The 17,318-nt window shown below is 35.6% G+C and overlaps 1 protein-coding gene across 1 annotated transcript in view; it reads left to right on the top strand.

Annotated features, from left to right (window-relative positions):
- LOC119530283 (transmembrane protease serine 11C-like) overlaps window positions 1-17,318 on the top strand; it is a 101,364-nt gene that overhangs the window by 52,423 nt on the left and 31,623 nt on the right. Inside the window, exons 3-4 of the mRNA XM_037831429.1 lie at window positions 2,884-3,002; window positions 12,165-12,232. Coding sequence (XP_037687357.1) covers window positions 2,884-3,002; window positions 12,165-12,232 — 187 coding nt within the window. The remainder of the gene's footprint in view (window positions 1-2,883; window positions 3,003-12,164; window positions 12,233-17,318) is intronic.

Raw genomic sequence — 17,318 nt, 5'->3', positions numbered from 1 at the left:
TTCTCTATCAGTTTTGCATTTAAAGTCTATTTGTCTGATATTAGTATATCCACTCTAGCTGTTTTTGTTAAGTGTTTGTGTAGAACACCTTTTATCCAACCTTTCATTTCAACCTACTTGTGTCTTTGCATCCATGATGTGTCTCTTATAGACAGCATATAGTTGGATCATATTTTTTTATCCAATCTGCCAATTTGTGTTTTCTGATTGGGGAGTCTAATCTATTAACATTCAATGTTATTACTGTAAGGGAAGTACTTACTTCAAACATTTTATCAAATCCCTGAGATTCTGCTCAACTTTTCCCATTTTTCCTCTGTCTGTTCCTTTGTCTGTAAGATTTTGATTGTCTTATCTTCTACTTCACTGATTCTTTCTTCTTCCAGTTCAAATTTGCTGTCACGTGTCTAGTGTATTTTAATCAATTATATTGTGTCTTTCATTCCCATAATTTCTGTTATGTTTCTTTTATAATTTCAAATTCTTTTTATGCTTACGTGGTTTTTTAATATCCTGTATCTTTTTAGCCATATTTTCCTTTATCTCCTTGAATTGATTTAGGAGATTTGTTCGAACAGCTTTTAGTAGTTGTTCCAAAATTCTGTGTCTCTTCCAAAGTTTTAATTTGTTCCTCTGACCAGGCCATATCTTCTTGTTTCTTAGTATGGCTTGTAATATTTTGCTAATGTTTAGTCATCTGATTATCTTGATGAGTTTACTCTGAAGGTCATTTTCTCTTTGCCCAGGGTTTGTGTTCAGGCTCTTCTTTTACACTTTGTTCATCTTATTTGAGATCTTTAGAATAGTCATATTTAACTGATCAGATTTTTTCAGCTCTTCATCTGATTCCTGCACTGGATATGTTGTACAATTTTTAAGATTGCACTATTTGTGAAATTTTTAAGCCCCAGGAGAAAGCTTCATTTTCTCTGTTCCTTCTCTGGGAATCTTTATCTGTTCTGTTTTGTTTTGCCTCTATAGTTTTTGTTTTACACACTTTCATTGACTCTAGCTGCTTTTGCCTAGAGGGCAAATTCTTGGTGGAGGGTCACTCTGAAGAGAACTTACCCAAATCAGTATTTACCAGCCAAAACTGATCCAGGAACCCATAAAGGGGGTACTGACTAGCTCCAAAGTGCCCTCGGGGAAAGATGCCAAACTTTTTGATGGCTCCCCTAAGCTGTGCTTCACTGACTTGTCCGGCAACTGACACTCTTCAGCAAACTGTTCCTCACAGGCCTGAGGAGGCACTGTATCTCTAAACCTCCACTTCTGACTCTGTTTGCAGTAGAGTTGAAATAATGGCCACTGCTGCCTTTATACAGGGAGGGTTGAAAAGTAGCTCGGAGCTCAGTCTCAGCAATTCAAATTCACTAATCAAAAGCCATGAACAGTGCTCAGCCGTGCCCCCTCCCCCATTCTTGGAGAAGAAGATTTTTATGTCCCTTTCTGGAAGGTGTGACTAGCCAGAGGCTGGATTCCAAGGTGGCTTGCAGTGACAGGGGGGTTAGGCACCATCAATTGTCATGGAAGAGAGGTACTTATACTTCTTTACAGTTGTTTATCAACTTCTCCCTCCACCTCTTCCATGGGTGCTGCAGTTTCTCCAGAGCCCTAAAACAGTTGTTTCAGATAGTTCCTGTCTGTTTATTAGCTGTTTTGGAGAAAGAACTGAATCCTGGAGCTTCCTACTCTGCCATCTTCCCTGGAAGTTCTCCTAGACTCACTCTCAATATTGGGGCACATTTCCTTCCTGTATTTATTTCCCTCTTTTTATGTGCATTTTCCATAGCATTAAACAGTATTCTAAAACAAGATTTTTCATAATAATATAATATTCTACTACATAGATAAATCATAATTTATTTTTTTTTAATTTCCTACTTTAGGTATGAAAAGATGAAACTATATCTCAGCCATTTGATAATTGACAGAATTCTCCTCCATAAATTTGTTCCAATGAACATTCTGATTGGCAGGCTATAAGAGTGCCTGTTTTTTCTGTTTTTTGTTTTTTCATTTCTGCCATTTTGATCCAAGAACAATCATCTCATTTAACTTTGCATTTCTTTGATTATTTGTGAAGAAACTCTGGAGACTTTTCCAAATAATTGACTGCAGCCACTGACATGAAATATTTTCTTAGAATATTCTAGAATGCTTTTTCTCACTTTCTCTTTCACTCACTCAATTTCTCTCTATCTCTAACTTTAGCTCTATCATCTTTATCTCTATCTCTTCCTCTATCTATGTATCTATTTATCTATCCATGTGTCTATTTATTTCTCATTATACTCTGGCCAGTCTACATAGTGGAGAAGTAAAATAAGACCTAAAAAAAAGTCACAAGAAAGAATGTCATTCACTTCTACTTGAGATGTATTAAAATAATCTAGTCCAAACTAGCCCTCATCGTTCTTCCTTTGGTATGCTTTTCTAAAGTTGCTCATTTACTTAATTGGTAGTACTTACAATTCATGCCTCATTTTACTTTCTCTTTATTAATTTTAATTTCCTAGATATTTCATAAATAATAAACTCTAAGATTCTACTGATTTTCCTAAGTATAATCTGAGAATCATAAAGACAAGCATGATTATCTTGTAAATTTCTTGTCATTGTAACATATCTGTCTCTAGATTGCTGAAATTTGAAAGCAGGTGCATTAAAACCTTACAAAATGTTGTGTGTGTTCTTTAGGTTATAATTTAATTAACATTCCTCTGTCAAAGCTACTTCAACACTCTCTGGGCTATTAAATTAAGACTATTTAAGTGTTCACTTATCTGAAATTTTAACTTTCTATTTCAAATGATTTTGATGAGAATGGAAGTGGTTACACAATAAACAAAGTGAGAATTATTTTTCCTTTTCTCTCCTCAGGTAAAACACCTTTCTACTATCACATCAGCTTTAAAGTCAATAACATTGACTATGACAGCAAGTTTCAAAAACCATATTCACAAGAATATATAGAACTAAATGGAAACATAGTGTTTTTGGTAAGTTGAAAATTTTCTCTGCACATTGTACTTTTCTGTGCTATAGTCTAAGAAGTGTTGAAAACAATTGATAATTTCAAGCATTTTTTACCCCTACCTTAGTTATAGGTTAGGATAATCAACCACTTGAGAAAATTGGTCAAAAAAATATATACAGAAAAAATTTAAGAGGGACACATTTCAAAAAAATTTCAAGTCATATGTAGTACGCACCTACTCAGTGCAAAACATTTTGTGAAGTCCTGGTAATACAATGATAAGGAAAATTAAGTAAGGTGCCTGACTTCATAGAGTTATCATATATATCACTACAATTAATTCAAGTAATTCTACCAACCAATCCAAATCTTACCAAGAGCAGTAGCATAGTTCATCTCCCATTTCCCCCAGCAGATACTTGACAGGTCATCTTCTGATTTGAAAATGTGGCCTTTCCATAATATCACAATACTTTCTAGTTCCTAATAATTTCAAAGTTCTCAAAAATCCTGGCGTGCTTTTACCATTATACTGAAAATTAATAGACAGAAAATAGAGGCAGAAAAATCTCCACTTTGAGCTTAGTTCTATGAATAAAAGGAAGTGACAAGGAAATAATATAACACAATGGTTAAGAAATAGGCTTTGAACTCAAAGTCCTTCTTCAGTTCTAAGTTTAGCCATTTACTAGTTGCACGACCTTAGACAAGTCACTTAATCTCCCCACACCTCAGTTTTCTTCAACTAAAAATAAGATGATAAATACCTCCATATAGGGTTGTTGTAGGCAATACAATAAGATAAAATATAACAAGCCCTAAGCATAAGTCCTATTATCCTATAATCCCTAAAATAAGTTCCTCCAAAATTCCCAAAACAGGATCATTAATTTTCTTAATAAACTGTAAGTATATAACAAAGTTAACATAAAACTTTAAAATAGCTCCAAATCTACACGAACTAAGGAAATCCCCCTTTCTGCCTTAAATTCAGATGAACAAATGAATATTCTAATACTATGAGTCTGATTAATTATCATATCCACCTGGTCTCTTAACCACTACTCCTGAAATATTGCTTCAGGTTCCCTTAGCAGCCTTCATTCCAGTTTCTAACTCACCTGCATTAAAATAGTCATCAGATATTTCTCATACTTTTTCATTTACATTCATCAGTGAACCTGCTTTTACCTGCCTTTCTATTTTCATTGAATGTGATTATTCTCCATGTGTTATGGTTATTCCTAATGCACACCTTTCATAAGTACAACACTGGAGATAATAGAATGTATCTAATGGAGTTGTGAATCATTAGTCAAACTTACCTCACATACTGCCTACAGTCTATTTTTTCTTCTTCTGATTTTTATTAAATAATTCTTGGGGTGATTCACTCTTTTAAAAGGCAAAGAATTGGATAAAGAGAAATGCTGTTTTCCTATGAATGATTGTTTTTTAACTACAGAGGGTAGACATTCATAAATAACATTTCATGTTCTAGGTATGTGGTTTTCTAAAGAGCAAATCAAAAAAAAATCTCTATGTCATTTCTTGCTTTTCATAGCTCTCTAGCAGATCCAATATCCAGTTAAAATGAATAGAAATTCTAAAAATTTGGGAGAGAAGCAGTAGCGTAACAATAATAATTAGTTTTACTAATTGTCAATAGTGGTCTAAGCACTCTATGTATTAACTTGTTTAAACTTCACATCTCCATTTTCCATATTTGGAAACCAAGGCTTTAAGAGGTTAATTTACCCAAAGTCACATTCCAAGTATGCTTCCATTCTTTATGATTTATTGTCCTATAATTCAAGAGTAGACCAATATTATAAAATCTTAAGCACATTTAAATTACATAGATTTCACACCATCCATCAAATATTCCATAATGTTTAACTAACCAAATTCTATGTGGTTACAAAATACAATGGGTTATAGATGCTGTGCCAGTTTGGATATATTATGTCCCCCAAGAAAAAGCCATGAACTTTTAATCCAATCTTGTGGGATATTTGGATTAAGTTGTTTCCACAGAGATGTGACCCACCCAACTGTAGGTGATAATGCTGATTGAATTATTTCCATGGAGATGTGACCCTGCCCATTCAGTTAGGTCTTGATTTAATCAATGGAGTCCTATAAAAGAGCTTACAAACAGAAGGAGCTTGATGCTGCAACTGAGAGAGACATTTTTGGAGACAGCCATTGAAAGCAGACTTTTGCTAGCCCAGAGTTTGCTCTGGAGAAGCTAAGAGAGATGATGCCAGGAGTTTGCCCTGGGATGTGCTAAGACAGGACCCCCAGGCACTTAGAGAGAAACATCCTGGGAGAAAGAACCAAAAACACATAGTTGCTGAGAGAGAAGCTGAAACACAACCAGGGTCAGCAGATGCCAGCCACATGCCTTCCAGGTATACTCACGCTGATGCCTTAATTTGGACATTTTCATGGACTTTGGACTGTAAATGTGTAACTAAATAAACCCCCTTTATAAAAGCCAATCCGTTTCTGGTATTTTGCATAATGGTAGCATTAGCAAACTGGAACAGATGCCCAAAATGATACCTGTTATGCATATGGTGCCTAAGATTATTCCTACAAAGCAAGCTATCCAAACTCATATATTAAACTAGTTACCAGAGTGCCCAGGGTCAGAGGGCATCTTTGGTCACTATAAAACCAAGGCATTTGACAAACAAATTTTACACTGATCCAGCCTGATTTAGTTGGTTAAAGTTGCACGAAGAAGATAACATAAAATGGGTTGGCTTTTAACAGTGGGAATTTATTAGCTTACAAACTTACAGTTTTGAGGCTTAGAAAAATGTCCAAATCAAGGCAGCATCAGGTAATTCTTTCTCCCCAAAGACCTGAACTCCTCTGTCACATGACAAGGCACATGAGAGCATCAGCTGGTCTCTCCTTTCTCTTCTGGGTTTCATTGCCTTCAGCTTCTTGCTTCCATGGTTTTCTCTCTGTGTCTGAATTTCATTCTCTTATAAAGGACTCCAGTAAGAGGATTAAGAACTACACTGAATGAGGCGTGTCACATCTTAAGATCCCACTCACCAAAAGATCCTATTTAAAATGGGTCCACATCCACAAAATGGATTAACTTAAAAGAACATACTTTTGGAATAATTTAAAAGAAGTTATGGATTAATTTGAAAGAACATAATATTCTGTGGTACATACAGCTTCAAACCATTGCACGGCCTAAACCTGCTATGAATATATGCACTTCTATGTATATGGCTCTCTTTGGGCAGTCTGTCAAATGACAGATTATTTGTAGAATTCATCATGATTAGAAATGTATTTAAAAGATAACAAAGTAAAGGGCCACATGTAGATCTCATCTTCCATCTAACATGTTAGCAACATTTCAGTTTGAGTAACAATGAAGGTAGCATTCATTGGTTTCATGTACCTTGAAATCTATCAGAAAACTAACATGAATTCCAACAGTGGACCTAAATTTAAGAATTACAGTACTGTCTCTATTCAGGGCTATTTTAAAACTAATTAAAATACTTAGCTAATGTAATAAATTAAAATCACTCTGTGTCAAGTTTCCAGGCAGGACAGAATTAAGAAGTTCTAAGGTTTATCAAAAAATACCATTTTCAAGTTTAATGATATGAAGATAATTTATAAAATTACTGATGCACTAGTTTTGTAAAATTGGACAATACTAGAAAAATAAATTTTGACTTACTAGATTCTCAGGGTGTCTGAAGTCATGGGAGGTTACTGTAAAATAACAGAAGGGATCAGACCCAAATTTCAGTCCATATATGGGAACACTGAACTAACAAACATGTTGGTTCATGTATCCAATTCTGAAGCATTTGTCCTATAGAGGTAACATTTTCATGCCTCTATTAAAATTCCTCATCTTGTAATCCTTTGTCAAAAGATTAGCAATATAACCTAACAGTACCAATAAAAAATTTTCCCATATATTTGTGTTCATCAACTGATGAATGAATAAATACAATGTGATATATACACACAGTGGAATACTGCTCACCCATAAAAAGGAAGGGTGAATGTTGAAGACACCATGTTGAATGAAAAAGGACAGAAGCAAAAGGACAATTATATGGCTTCACTGCTATGAAATAATTAGAATATGCAAGCTCATAGAATCAGAATCTAGGATATAAGTTACCAAGGGATGAGGTGGGGGGAAGGAATAGGGAGTTAATGCTTACATTATGTGGAGTTTCTATTTGGGATGACGGAAAAATTTTTGTAATGGATGGTGGTGACAATTGCACAACACTGTGGGCACAGTTAACATTACTGAATTGTATATTTGAATGTGGATAAAAGAAGAAATCTTGGGTTGTATACATGTTGTTAAAATAAGTTTTTAAAATATCCATGGAACAATACAGCACAGTGAATCCTAAATTAAACCATGGATTATAGTTAATAGTACAATTATAAAAATGTGCTTTCATCAGTTGTAAAAAATGTGCCACATTAATGCAAGTTGTTAGTAATAGGGTGGAATATTGGAATCCTCTATTTTATGCATGATTTTTTCTGTAAACCCATGACTGCTCTAATATAAAAAAAAAGAATATGTTAATCCAATATTGTTACCACATTAAAATTTGGTGAATTAAAGATCTAAAATTCTTTAGAAAGTAGTTCTGATTACTTTCTAAAATTTCTCCCATTTCTCCCATTTCTTTAGAACTTTAAATTTAGTAGGAAATTTTTCATAAAACAATCCCCTGTATTTTTTATGTAGTTTCTAAAAAACACCATATACTGCAGGCTTTGATCATGTTCTTCTGTTTACTAAAAACATGTGTTCATTGGTACTTCTATGCCTCCTGTATTTGATAAGTATTATGACAAATTACTCACCCATAAAGATGATTTTAATATTATAAATGATTTTGCAGTTAATAACCCCTTTCTTATGTTCATCATTTTAAAGATCTTCCTGTGAACATAACCCAGATTCTCCTTCCACCCACTTGTCTCACTGGTGACTTGGCTGGCATTTTGTGAATTCTACTTCAGAGGGAAGGGAGGGAAAAGGGTGGGATGATGTGGGGAAGCTTGGAGAAGAAAGCAGGTCCATCTGTTACAAAAGAGAAGGATTTGAACTTGTGATATGTGTGTCTTTTGACCTTGGTTGTAATTTCCAATTTTGTTCTTCCTTATTTCAGGAAAAAGAATTGGTTCTAAAATCCATGCTTAAGGCCATGTCCAAGTGGTTTCTTGTCTTACTTTCCCAGTTGCTAAAAAATAACATACAGTGGGTTAGCTTATGCAATGGGTATTTATTGGCTCACGGTTTTGAAGCTAGAAGTCCAAAATTGAGGGCTCAGCAAGGCAATGCTTTCACCCTGAAGGCTGTGGCATTCTGGGGCTGAAGGCCAGTGATCCTTGGTCCTCTGCTTTTCTGTCACAAGGCAATGCACAAGGCAATGTCTTCTCCTTTCACTTTGGGTTCCTGTTGACTTCCATCTGCTACCTGCTTCCTGTGGCTTCTCCCTTTATGGCCTTCAACTGATTGGATGAGACTTCTGTCATTACTGAAGGCAATCTCCTTTGTTGATTGAAGATGTAATACATTAACTTAATAATTTATACATGTAATACATTAACTTAATAATTTAAATCCATGAAATAACTTCACAGTAATAAGTAGGCTAGTGCTTGCTTGACCAAACAATTGAACACCATAACCTAGCCAAGCTGACACTTGACATTTACCATCACAGTTCCTAAAACCTGGCATTTGCTTTCAGGTCAAATGTCTGACAACCCTTTTCCTACAGGATCTAACAAGGAACAGGATTTCTCTATTTTAATTTTTTTATTAGAGAAGTTGTAGGTTTATAGAGATATCATGCATAAAATAGTTTTCCCATATACTACCCCACTATTAACACCTTGATTTATTATGGTATATTTGTTTCAACTCATGAAAGAACATTTTTATATTTGTACTATTAACTATAGACCATTTTCTACATTAGGAATCAGTTTGTGCTGAACAATCCTATTTTTTAAAATTCTAGTAATATATATACAACAGAAAATTTCCCCCCTTTAGCTACATTCAAATAAATAATTCTGTGCTGTTAACTCTGTTCACAATTGTGTGCAACCATCATCATCATCCATTATCAAAACTTTATAATCAGCCCAAATAGAAACTCTGAAATTTAAGCATTAACTCCCAAATCCCTACCCCTCGTCTATCCCCTGGTAACCTGTATTCTAGATTCTGACTCTATGAGCTTGCTTATTCTAATTATTTCATATCATTGAATCATCCAGTATTTGCCCTTTTGTGTCTGGCTTATTTCACTCAACATGATCTTGTCAAGGCTCATCCATGTTGTGCCATGTGTCAAAACTTCATTCATTTTAACAGTTGAATAATATTCCATTGTGTGTATGATCTACATTTTATTTATCCATTTATTGGTTGATGGACACGTTGGTTGCTTCCATCTTTTGGCAACTGTGAATAATGCTCCTATGATCATTGGTATGCAAATATCTGTTTGAGTCCCTGCTGGGTCATATGGTGATTTTATACTTAACTTTCTGAGGAACTGTCAAAGAATTTGTTGTCTGAGAATATGTGAATGCCCTACTGTGGTGTGTCTTCCAGTAGGTTGCGGGATCATGTGTAGTTGAGAAAGTGATTTTTTCAAAAAATTTTTCTGAGAGATTTCTACTCAATTTATCTACTGGACAAATTGAAAGAGCAGGGAAAATGGTTTGCACTGAAGGGATGAAAGTGGTGTCCATGGTACAAAACACTAGAAATATCACCTCTTTCTGGGGACATTTCTGTTCAGTTTTATGGCATTGATGTTCAAGATAAGGCTGAACAGGGAAGGCAAACAATGTTGGTTGGTCCATTGAATACACTTCTTCAAACTGAATATTCTGCCATCTCATGTTACTTTTAAAAAACTTACCCTTTGTATCTCATGTTACTTATTTTTAATTCAGTTTTATTGAGATGTATTCACATATCATACAGTCATCCACGGTGTACAATCAACTGTTCACAGTACCATCATATAGTTGTGCCTTCATCACCCCAATCCATTTTTGAACATTTTTCTTACACCAAAAAGAAACAGAATAAGAATAAAAAATAAAAGTAAAAAAGAGCACCCAAATCATCCCCCACTCCACCCTATTTTTCATTTAGTTTTTGTCCCCATTTTTCCACTCATCCATCCATACACTGGATAAAGGGAGTGCAATACACAAGGTTTTCACAATCACACTGTCACCCCTTGTAATCTACATTGTTATACAGTCATCTTCAAGAGTCAAGGCTACTGGGTTGGAGTTTGATAGTTTCAGGTATTTACTTTTAGCTATTCCAGAACATCAAAACCTAAAAAGTGTTATCTATATAGTGTGTAAGAATGTCCACCAGAGTGATCTCTCAACTCCATTTGAAATCTCCCAGCCACTGAAGCTTTACTTTGCCCTATCTTGCATCCCCCTTTTGGTCAAGAAGATGCTCTCAATCCCAAAATGCCAGGTCCAGATTCCTCCCCAGGAGTTACATCCTACATTGTCAGGGAGATTTACACCCCTGGGAGTCAGGTCCCAAGCAAGGGGGAGGGCAGCAAAATCACCCGCCAAGGTGGCCTAATTAGAGAGAGGGGGCCACATCCAAACAAAGAGGCACTCAGGGGGAGACTCTTAGGCACAATTATAAGCAGGTTTAGCCTCTCCTTTGCAGTAACAAGATTCATAGGGGTAAGCCCCAAGACAGAGGGCTCTGCATATGAAGCCATCAGTCCCCAATGTTTGTGAGAACATCAGCAACAATCCATCCTCCCCCAGCCCCTCAAGGGGGCCCCAAATACATATTTTTATTCTCTTCCCAAATTACTTTGGGATGTGTTGCTATTTCACTCTAACCTATACAGAGCCACCATAGCTCACTTCCCATTCGAAGCTCCATGCAACCGTGGCACTTGAACAAACTGACTGTAGAAGTTATATTGTTTAGAAAATATAGATCCTACACCAAATAAACATCTCTTCCCTTGGTCTCACATGGAAGCAGAAGTTTTAATTCACCGTCAGTTTCAACCTTTACACTTTGGCCCAATCTGCCCTAGTCTTCACCAGATCTGCTTCATTCATATCTCTTATTGAAGTCTGGACCCTTTTTCAGCTTTTTTTTTTTTTTTTAACAGTTGCTGTATACATTAATACTGGCATTCATATCTGCCGAGCTCTAGCTCCAAGCCCCAGGTGTCACCCAGACACACAATGTTCCAGAGATCAATCAGGTCATACACAAAGGGATCAACATCTCAGAGTTTGGAGATAGCCACTACAATTCAGGAGTAGATTTGACTGCTGCAAGAACCCACAATCCAGGGACCATTACAATAATCATTTCCCTGTTAGACTGTGCTTTAAGATTCAATTCTGAGTTTACACATTGTAGTTAGTCCATACTACTGAGGCACTACAGTGTTTGCCTTTGTTTCTGGCATACTTCACTGAGAATGCTGTCTACAGGATCCATTCACCTCATTGCGTGTCTCACAGCTTCACTCCTTCTCATAGTTGCTCAATATTCCATTGTATGCACACACCACAGTTCACCATTCTGTTCCCCAGTCAGTATACCCTTCATGTTACTTTTAAGAAGCAAATATTTTTGCCTCATTTTGCCACATAATTTATTGATTAAAGGATATTTATGAATGGAATTGAGTCAATATATAGATAATTTTCAAAAGGGCACATGCTTAATACACATCACATTTGTTTTCTTAAGTAGATCATGACCTGAGGAAATATGAATACTTTGTACTTGACAATATTAATGGATTAATTTCATAGGTGTGATGATGGCATTGCGACTATGTTTAAAAAACAGTCCACAAACACACACACACACACACAGATGTATTATGGATAAAATTATATGAATTAAATTATTTTCCCAAAAATAATCTGTAAAAGTGGGGAATATTGGTAGGAGTAAAATGAAACAGGTTTGGCCATATATTGATAACTGGTGAAGCTGAATGATGGGTAAATGGGATTCATTAAACTATTCCATTTGCTTTTGTGTATATTTGAAGTTTACCATAATGAAAACTTAAAAAGAAAAAAGAAAATATGTCTTTATCCATTTTATTTTTAACAGATAAATGAAACATTTCATAGATCCAAACTGAGAAGACAGTATGTCACATCTCATGTCGTCCAAGTAAGGTATGTAAAACAGCTAAAGAAGCACAAAGATGGAAATGAACCTTTGTCCTTCAACTCCACATCTCAGAATATCTTTCACTTGGTATATAGTTGAATGATTGAAATAAAATTTAATTTGACTTTTGAACATTTCAAATGTAAAAGAAGGTATTTTAAGTCTGTTGGAAAATTAGTAAACCGGAACCAAGAATTCAGGCTAATCATGAATGTTGGTCATAAGTTAAAGGAGTTTGTTTTTTATTTAAGGGCACAAAGTCAAAAAGGAAATAGAAAACCAGGAGATCAGTTCAAGTGAAAAGAGAGCCATTTATAGGATGTTTGACCCAGAAGTGGCAAATTATTACTCAATGAGTAAAATCTGGCTTACAGAGGTATTTTTGGCTTGTACAAAGATTTAGAAAAAGAAGTTGAATATAAAAGTGAGGAAATTTCACATAAAAACAGAACTTTCACATTATGTTGAAAAAAAAAATCAAAAGATCTGGCAACCTGGGGCCCACATTCCCACATGGTTATCATAAACTGCTCTCAGGCTGCAGTTTGCCACAGTCCCTACACTTACATAATGAGCACATAAATAGCTGCATCCAACCAAGTTCAAGCCTTTACTTTACTTTCCTAGCCTCTCTTGAAATCCAAGTTTGCTGCTATTTTCCAGCAGCCAATATGTTTATCCAAGCACTGGTAAGGAACAGAAATATATAAAGCAAGAAATAGAGAGAAGTTCAAGCCAACAGAAACAGGCAGTCTACACCAGAAAAGGATACATACACGTACACACGCACACACACACACACACATGCGTACATATATATGGGAAAAGAAGAAGGCATATCTCAAGGAAATCCACCCTCTGGGATAAGGCAGTCCATGGAGAGAAACGAAAACCAATGTATAAAGGGAAAACAAGATTTTTTTTGAAGTTGCTAGGAAATGGATACCAAACTCAGATAGCATTAAATATCCAAAAAATACTTGTTGTCACCTATTATGTGCTAGGTCAGGAGAATCTAACAGGAAATAATACCCAGACTTGACATAAGAAGCTTAAAATATAATTGATGAAATTCAATTTTTAAAGTATGTATTAATTACTCAGTGCAAAAAACTCTTCTAGGCTTCACTGGGCATTGCAGTCTTAATAATTTAAAAAATACATACATATATTTCTATTTTCATGAATTGTTGGAAAGCCTACTAGGTAATGAAATTGGCTACTAGGGCCTTGTTTCAGTTTGCTAAAGCTGCCGAAATGCAATATACCAGAAACAGACTAGCTTTTAACAATGGGGATTTATTAGTTAACAAGTTATAATTCTTAGGCCACGAAAAATTTCCAAATTAAGGCATCAACAGAAGGACAACTTTTCTGAAGAAAGGCCGCTGGTTTCTTGGACACTTCTGTCACATGGGAAGGCACATGGCCGGCATCTGCTGGTCCTTTGCTCCTGGGTTTTGTTGCTTTCAGCTTCTGGCTTCAGTGGCTTCCTATCTCAGCTCCTCTGGGGACTTTTCCTCTAAGATCTCTTGGTGTTTTCTGTCTTTTATCCTTTCCTAATGGACTCCAGTAAAAGGATTAAGACCCACCTTGAATAGGCTGGGTCACATCTCAATTGAAATAATCTAACCAAAAGGTTGCACCCACAATAGGCCTGCACCCACAGGAATGGGTTAAAAGAACATGGCCTTTTCTGGGGTATATATCAGCTTCAAACCACCAAATGTCTCTAGCTAGCATATCTAGGAATAAAAGGTTTAAAGCAGATAGTCTAAATACTGGGGAGCCATAGTTTCTAAACCATCGTGGAACACAACTACCTAGGCACTCACCAAGTGAACTAACACAAATTTCTTACCCCAGTGGATAGGGGGTCACATTCTGGACTGAAGTGAGGCTATGAGTTAGCAGGTCAGCCTGGGTTAGAGTTATGCACATGCAGGTAGGTCATTACACCTGAGCAGCAATATTCCCTTAGCAGGTTTTTTTGTTGTTGTTGTTTTTAAATAATATCAACTAAATGGACTATCGCTCCCTAGTTGTGCATTACAATTCCATGTTACCATTTGCTGTTTATCATCAGTATTATCAACTATTAAAATGTTTTGAGTAAAATTCTGTGCTTGAAGTTATATTGACACTAAAGAATAAAGCCTCTTAGAAGCAAAATAAGTGTCCTTGCCTATCCTAGAATAAGAGAAACACAGACGTATAAGAACCAAACACCTGTATTTCAAATGATTCTTCAGTGTTATCATTTCCAATGAGCTCTCTTTAACAAGAAGGGAGAGGAAATATTTCCCTGGGAAGAAGAGATAACTTTCAAGATGGATTAAAAATCCACTTAGACAGTGGAAGCCACTTTTGAAATATAATAATTCCATATTCCTATGGGAAAAATTATATGAAATTCTAGCCAAAAGTTTCCAAACCTGCATGCTCCACAACAAAGTCACCAACATTTTTTAAAAGACTTATTGTGTATATATGTAGAATTAAATCAATGCCTGCAAAAATGTAAATTATCCCTTTTTGCTGTCTAGATATATTTTTATAATACAATTGGAAAATCTGCCTGGATACATTTAAGAATATGATTAATTATTAAAATGAAATTAAATAAAATCTGCAACAAATTAAAATATATTCTCCAGTATCACTAATCAAAATCTCAGTTGCTGGAGTGAATGTGAGATATAATTGTTTTTGGTGTGTACAACAAAAATAAAGGAAAAGTCAATCCAGATGATACAATTTAATAGGAGGAAAATGAGACACAACTCAGAACTGCTTTCTTTTCTAAGCATGTATAAGAGGAAAAATAGCAATAAGCACAGTAGAAAAGTTAATAAGTTTTGGAATCTAGGTCTGCCTGAAACTAAACCCCTGGTATTTTATTTTCTTAGTTCATTCTTCAAGTAATCCATGCTCTTAACCAATAACCCAGAGAATTTTACTAATATTAATTCATTTAAACCTCACAACAACCCTGTATGGTAGATATGTTATTTTTCCATTTTACAGGTGAGAAAAGTGAAGCAAAGCTAGGTTAAGTGATGTGCCAAGGTCCCACATTTAGTAAATAATAAAGCTGTAATTTGATCTCAGGTTTTATCACATCCCTAACCATTATTTACAGTGCCTTTTCTAGAGTTGTCACCATAAAATACCACCTTGAAAAGTGCATACTGGTTAAGAGCATAGATGATCTAAAACTGAACCAAGAAAGTAAAATAACACAGGTTTTAGTTTCAGGCAGATCTATATTCTAAAGTTATTACCTTTTCTATTTATGTACAACAAGAATTTGTAAATGTTTTTAAAGAAATTTCTGCTCATATAACTTTTGGTGCTTAACCTCTATATGCTTCAATTTTTCTCCTCTATAAATGGAGATAATACTTAACTCATAGAGTTCTTACAAGCACACAATGAATATTAGTCATTTTAATAATTTTTCTTCTCTAGGTACCAGGATATTCTAAGTAACTTAAAAGTAATTGTCAAACCTCTGGCATATGACAGATTTTCCACCAGAACACTTTCAAATTTCATTCTAAATCATCTTCAAGATGTCTTTCTGTTATTCAACATTTAAAAATGTCTCATTTCAAAGGTCACTGTGAAGATAATTCCTTCTGTGTTCTTATAACATAGAGCTACACTACATTTTAATTGTGCAAATATGCAAATAACATATTTGAGAAGTAACACAGCATTTGACTTCAATTTTTATGACTATAACCCTGTATTAACTTCATAAGAGCCAAAACGTGGATAGCAACTACAATCGATCCACTCTGATTTGCCAAGAAACCCTATCCATTAACGGCCATTTCTTCTAACTTTCCATGTGTCAGGCAGCATAAAGCAGCATTTCAAATTGCCACTTGCTACCTTTAATTGAGTAAACCAGGTGAGTTATGCTGGGGGCAGAATCACTAGCTGAAAGCAAGAAAAAAAATTAACCTGCTAGTATAGGTGTGATATAAATGTCCATGACAGGGATCAGGCTGTTGAGTTCAAAGACCTGAAGCAAGAGTCACAAAGAGGAGGGCCTCCACTTCCTCCGTCTAATGGTCTCCCCTACATCCTCGTGCAAGTTCTTTCCTACCTGTTTATTCTATCTTTCTGTCTAATCTCTAGCTTTCGCTCCTGCCCCACTACAATCCATTCTCCAGAGTGAACTGGAAGACCACGTCATTCTCCTGCTGATTACCCTCCGATAGTTTCCCACAAATTCTAAACTCCTTGCTATATAGTCCATTGTCCCTACTTGATCTGGCCCCTGCCTCTCTCTCTGACCTCATCTCACACCCCCATCCTCACTGGCAACTTTATATCCCCACTGACCTACTTTCGATTCCTCCAATAAACTTGTAAAATTGTTCCCACCACGGGGTCTTTACACATGCTTCCTTCTTCATGGAATGTTCCTCCAGATCTTAGCATGAGCCTTTCTTGCCATTAAGGCCTCACCTCAAAGAGGCCGTTCCTGAAGACCTGTGTAATGTTCCCACTTGGAATGCCTGTCACTGCTCTATTTTCTTCATAATACTTACGTTGGAGATTATTTTACTTCTTTGTTTTCTTGTTTCTCTGTCTCTCCCATTAGAATATGGCATGAGAGCAGGGACCTCATGGTCTTACATGCTGATATAGCACTGGGGTCTACAACTCTCTATGGTATATTGTCTGGACCAATACACATTTGTTAAAAGAGTAAATGGAAAGTTTGGGAATGGAGAGGAAAACTGTTATACAGACATTTGTCATATAAAACTAAAAATTATTTTGTAAATCAGGGGAAGGTAAAATTTAAATAACTTTTAGTTCATGTTTTTGGTGATGGAGGGGATCATATGTCCCCACTGACATCAGGTTAAGAATCCATGTGTCTATATTTAATTAGGTTTTAGTTTGTTATTTGACCCAGGAGAAAAGTTCAGAGTGACATCCACAGTCTGACAAAATCCTTAAAAATAAATTGAGTAATATGATATGTCCTCATCCATTCCACAAGGAACAAAGGATTTATCACTGCAAATCAAACAAGAAAGAGATATCATTGTACCTGCAGGAAACATA

Source organism: Choloepus didactylus, chromosome 3, assembly GCF_015220235.1.
Source record: "Choloepus didactylus isolate mChoDid1 chromosome 3, mChoDid1.pri, whole genome shotgun sequence".
Classification (NCBI taxonomy): Eukaryota; Metazoa; Chordata; class Mammalia; order Pilosa; family Megalonychidae; genus Choloepus; species Choloepus didactylus.
The sequence above is the reverse complement of the archived record's forward strand: the minus strand, read 5'-3'. Positions and strand labels throughout refer to the sequence as shown.